Source organism: Quercus lobata, chromosome 2 (genome assembly GCF_001633185.2).
Source record: "Quercus lobata isolate SW786 chromosome 2, ValleyOak3.0 Primary Assembly, whole genome shotgun sequence".
Lineage (NCBI taxonomy): Eukaryota > Viridiplantae > Streptophyta > Magnoliopsida > Fagales > Fagaceae > Quercus > Quercus lobata.
This window is the reverse complement of record NC_044905.1, coordinates 31,345,414-31,351,244: the sequence shown is the minus strand read 5'-3', so window position 1 is coordinate 31,351,244 and position 5,831 is coordinate 31,345,414. Positions and strand designations below refer to the sequence as shown.

At 34.4% G+C, this 5,831-nt stretch overlaps 1 protein-coding gene across 1 annotated transcript; it reads left to right on the top strand.

Moving 5' to 3' along the window:
- Positions 1-217: 217 nt before the first annotated feature.
- Positions 218-5,003, top strand: LOC115975327 (protein trichome birefringence-like 23). Its single transcript, XM_031096061.1, has 3 exons — positions 218-928; positions 1,704-1,993; positions 3,865-5,003. Exons 1-3 carry the CDS (start codon positions 553-555, stop codon positions 4,636-4,638), a joined length of 1,440 nt encoding a protein of 479 aa, XP_030951921.1. The 5' UTR covers positions 218-552; the 3' UTR covers positions 4,639-5,003.
- The last annotated feature ends 828 nt before the right edge of the window (positions 5,004-5,831 follow it).

The following is a 5,831-nucleotide window of genomic DNA, read 5'->3' as shown; positions in this document are numbered from 1 at the left end:
ATAGGGAAAGTTAATAGATTTTTCAACTCATTTTAGGTTTACGGCTAAGCATAAGAAAATGAAAAAAAAAAAAAAACCATTTTCCAAAAAATAGTTAATGTAGAAACAAAGATAGCCTCATTTCCCCCATCAAAAAAAGGAAAAAAAAAAAAACTCTATATATATATATATATATATATATAAAACCTCAATTCAACGTATTTCACCGACTGGCCAGTGGAGACTAGTAAGAACTACAAGTGCCAAATCCAACCTTTCTCTTTTTAAACTAATAATTTCCTCGTATTTTCCATCTTGAGATTGAAACTTGTCTGTTCCCAACAATCACGGCAATTTTAATTTTAATTTTTTTTTTTAAAATCACGGCGTATACATTTATTTTTATATCGTACTTCAATGTCGGTCACTTGAATCTATTCTCCAATCAATACCATCCTTATTCCTTGCTCATCATATTCAAGAATTTTAACTCAAAATACTACATAGTTAAAAGCAAGCTCCAAAGAAAGCAACTTGAACCAGCGCAGTCCAAGTCTTTCAGTGGGTAGAAAAATGAAGCTCAATTGGTTTCGAAACAAGCAGAACCATATGCTTCTGAAGTTAGTGGTTGCCATTCTGTTGTTGGGTTTTGCTTTTCGTCTTGTTTTCTTTCGTTCCACAACAGTTTCTCCCATCTTAGAACAAACCCCTATTGCCCGGAAAAGTGTGCTTCCAAATCCAAATCCAAGTCCAAGTCCAAACCCAAACCCAAAAACTGTTTCTCCCATCTTGGAAGAAACGAATATTTCCCAGAAAAGTGTGGTTCCAATTCCAATTCCAATTCCAAATCCAAATCCAACTCCAACTCCAACTCCAAACCCAAACCCAAACCCAAACCCACCTGTTTATGTGCAAGTTCAAGGAAATGAAGATCAGGTGCCTCCAAAAGGTAATCGAATCCAGCTAATCTTTGTTGGGTTTTTGTTGTTTTTACATTTTCTTTGGGTCTTAGCATTGAATGCACTTTATAAATCAAAGCTTACTATTCTTCAAAAGTGTGGTGTAGAAAATAATAAATTTTTTTTATGACGTAGGAGTACTTCACTCAGATTTAGAAAATAATAATTGAGATTGGTATGAGATCTATGGACCATAAATGTTTTTTGTGGAGTTTTTTAGTTCTTTTAGAAGTGTGTAGTTAATGACTTAATTCTCATTGGTTGATTCTAACTTATGCATAGAACTGTGATGGTGTTAACTGAAAAATTTTATTGGGTTTTGTTATTTTTTTTGTTCTTTTTACATTTTATTTTTGGATTTTAGCATTGGATGCACTAGAAAAATCAAAACTTTCTGTTCTTGAACAGTGTGGTGTTGAGATGGACACTTGAGATTGGTTTGAGATCTATGGACCATAAATGGTTTTGTGGATTTTGGTGGTTCTTTAAGAAGTGTGTAATTAATTAACGTTGGTTGATTTTAAGTTTTTAAATCATGCATAGAAGTGTGATGGTTTTACTGGAAAATTTTAATGGGTTTTGTTCTAATTTGTATGTTGCTTATTATTATAGTACTGCATGATTCATTGATCTAGTGTAGTCTGTAGTCTACTACCATTTGTTACTTATTAGTTTTCATGAAATTTTCCGCATCAAGATTTTGTTGATTCTCTTTATAGTGTTATTGTCCATTTTGTATTGAATGGAAGTCAAATCTTGTTGCAGAAAATTTTGAAGAAAAATGTGATCTTCTTACTGGGGATTGGATACCTAACCCATCAGGTCCTACGTACACTAATCGGAGCTGCTCATTAATTGAAAGTCATCAGAATTGCATTGATAATGGGCGGCCAGATACAGGGTACCTGTACTGGAGGTGGAATCCAAGAGATTGTGAGTTACCTCCTTTTGATCCAGAGAGATTTCTTGAGACAATGAGGGACAAAACATGGGCACTAATTGGCGATTCAATATCTCGCAACCATGTCCAGTCATTGCTCTGCATGCTCTCACAGGTACTTGTTAAGATTGTTGTAGCATATTTGAGTCTTGAATTTGGGTTATTGGACATGAAGTGAGTAGGTCCTGTCCTCCACACTATTTTTTTTTTTTTTTTTTGTTGCTTAAATTATGATTTGTGTGATTCTCTACCCTTTCACGAGCACTTACATCTTTATTATTTGTAAATCATAGGAGGAAGGTAATCCCACCATACAGAAAATTTGATTACTTCTGATACATGTAAAATTTTTATTTAGCATAATTGCAATCCTAATGAAACCTTTTTGCTATAAGATGATGATTACTACTTTTAGTCCTTAAGCCAATTCAAGAATTTGGCTTCTGCACTATGACTGTCTTTGTAGGTTTGTACTAGTTTAGAGGCATTATAAATGTATTTTATATAGCAGTTGTTTGTCACACTGTTGATGCTTTTGTTTCTTTGAAGTACTCACATCAATGAATCTAAGGAATCATCATGAGTTGTTGAAAGTGTACTCTCAGAGTTGTAATAACACATGCACACAAGACATCCTGGTGGTAATATGAATATACTATCTTTTAGAAAGTAGGGATTCTGATATAGAAATGGTTGTCAATGAATTTTTTATTCTAATTAAGGAGACTCTAAGTAGTGTTAGAACTTAGAACTCTCCAACCACATTTCCTCTTGTGTGTGTGTTGATAATACATGGAGTTCAATTCCTATAAGCTCATCCTTCATCTGTGGCTTATTAACAACATTTCCATTTTCCCTCTTTTAAATCCAAGAATTTAATACCTGAAGATCTCTGTGATTTATTACTGAATTAGAATGAGAAAAGTCATCCTTCATTGTGCATTCTGTATTTTTGTAGTGCAAGATCATAATAAAATAGGCGTGAAGATACCCCTGCTTCAATTCACAACACTATTTTGCATTTCTATTTGTTGATATGCAGTATCCAAATGGATTTACCTAATTTTACTGAGTGGCATTAAATGAAGCTGCTAAACATTGCATTCATGCAGGCTCTTTTAAATCCAAGAATTTAATACCTAAAGATTTCTGTGATTTATTACTGAATTAGATTGAGAAAAGTCATCCTTCATTGAGCATTCTGTATTTTTGTAGTGCAAGATCATAATAAAATAGGCGTGAAGATACCCCTGCTTCAATTCACAACACTATTTTGCATTTCTATTTGTTGATATGCAGTATCCAAATGGATTTACCTAATTTTACTGAGTGGCATTAAATGAAGCTGCTAAACATTGCATTCATGCAGGCTCTTTTAAATCCAAGAATTTAATACCTAAAGATTTCTGTGATTTATTACTGAATTAGATTGAGAAAAGTCATCCTTCATTGAGCATTCTGTATTTTTGTAGTGCAAGATCATAATAAAATAGGCGTGAAGATACCCCTGCTTCAATTCACAACACTATTTTGCATTTCTATTTGTTGATATGCAGTATCCAAATGGATTTACCTAATTTTACTGAGTGGCATTAAATGAAGCTGCTAAACATTGTATTCATGCAGGCTCAATTGCTGGTAACTCTTGACCTGTATGAATCCCACTTGGTCCATTAGCAGATGTTATTGATTATGTTTTTTATTTTTATTTTTAAATTTCAAATTCTTTCTTGTGAATTTGATGGTTATTAATTATTAGTTTTGTTTTGTCAGTTTTTCTAGAATTGGTGTAGAGACTTGCATTTATATTTTGATTAAATAAATAAAGTTTCAAGTGTCGTTTATGACTTTATGTTGATTTTCTGAGTGCCTTCATTATGGGCGACGATTGTTGTTAGGCAGCATGATGTGGGAGATTTTATTGTTTTCAAAAAATGGCACTAGAGGATTGTCTGACCTGTGCAATTGAATTATTATGTCCTTCAGGTAGAACAAGCTGTTCAAGTTTACCATGATGAAGATTATAGGTCCAAAAGATGGCAGTTCCCCTCTTACAACTTCACTATCTCAGTTATTTGGTCCCCCTTCCTTGTAAAAGCAGATATTTTTGAGGACTTTAATGGTGTTTCAACATCTGAAGTTGAGCTGTATCTCGACAAACTTGACAAGAAGTGGACTGATCAATACCAGAAATTGGATTACATGATAATTTCAAGTGGGAAATGGTTTCTAAAAACTGCAATCTATCATGAGAATGACACAGTGTTGGGCTGTCATTACTGTCCTAAAAGAAATTTGACGGAGTTGGGATTTGATTTTGCTTATCGGAAATCCCTCCGGTTTGTATTGGACTTCATAGTATCGTCCAATCACAAGGGCCTGATATTTTTTAGGACATCCACGCCAGATCACTTTGAGAATGGAGAGTGGTCTAGTGGAGGGAATTGCCTCAGAACAGCACCAGTTAAAGAAGGTGAGATGGAACTGAACGACTTAAATAGGATCCTGCGTAAGGTAGAGCTAGAGGAGTTTGAGAAGGCAGCACTTAAAGCTTCTGAAAACGGGGTGAACCTTAAACTTCTTGACCTAACTATGCTTTCACTTTTGCGGCCTGATGGGCATCCAGGTCCATATAGAGAGTTTTATCCATATGCAAAGGACAAAAACGCCACAGTTCAGAATGACTGTTTGCATTGGTGCTTACCTGGCCCAATAGACTCTTGGAACGATGTGATTATGGAGGTGGTTGTAAATGGCTAATTATTTCACCATAGTTTTGATGCATGAAACATATGTTCTCCATTTCAGGTTTTGAAAAATATTGGATATGAGAATTATTCTTGCAGGAGTTGAGAACAAGTGATACATTCCCAATTTCCCGCCCGGTGTTTGATAAGATTGGCCTTTCAGGTATACCTGTAATGTCATCTACTCATCTTTCCCTCGGGTTATCTGTTTAGTGTCAACCAGCCCTGTTAGCGGAATTTATCTTCTATGTGAAATGTGTCGGAGGATACAAAAAGAAGACGGGGTTAATTGTAACTTGTATTGTTATTTATAATTGACATTGTTTTATAATTACAAATTCAATAGTAAAATCTAATTGCATCTGAAGTTAAGAGCTCCATAGCAGTGCAAAGAACTTACAGAGAATGTGTATTTTTAGCATAAATCGGTGGCTGCTAAGTCCTGATCCCTATGGGATAAGAAGGAACCATATGGTCATTAAGCATATTGAATGTTTAAATCATGTTATGTACAGATTGGACGTTTGGAGCAATTGGATATGTAAATGTTGATACTTCAATTCTGAATCCCCCTCTTTTTGAGAAATTATCCTAAATATCGTGTATTACGCATTCTCCCACGTAAGGATCAATTATATGTATGAAATTCACAAATGGGGTTCACTGTTTACTTGTATGTGAGAAAATGGTGTACTACAACAAGTGTACTAGTGGGTTCCAGTTAGTTCAATTGGTAAAGTTTTTTATGGTTGTATAAAAGATTTGTGGTTCAATCTTCACCTACACCAAAAATTGATTGGTATCTTGGTATGATAATAAAGAGTTATTATTAGGAGTAGACGTCATAAGTTGAAAACTCTCAAAAAAAAAAAAAAAAAAAAAAACTCATAAGTTGAAAACTCTCTTTAAAAAGAAAAAAGAAAAAAGTGCACTAAAAATTTCCAAAAGAGGGGGAAGAAGCAAGAAATTATTCACAATGACTAAATAGTAATAATACCTAGTAGCTTTCCCAGTCTTGAAGGGCCATGTGTGAGAATTTATTAAGTCAGATTCTAGTCACCAATCTTAGTCATAAAAAATAAAAAACCTTCATGTTCACCCTCATCGGTGGTGCCTTGGTTGCTCCAGCACCACCATCCCCAACTCCAATTAGACAACGACATAGGCATTTCTCTCTTTATTTGTTTAGTGCATCTAGGTGTGTGT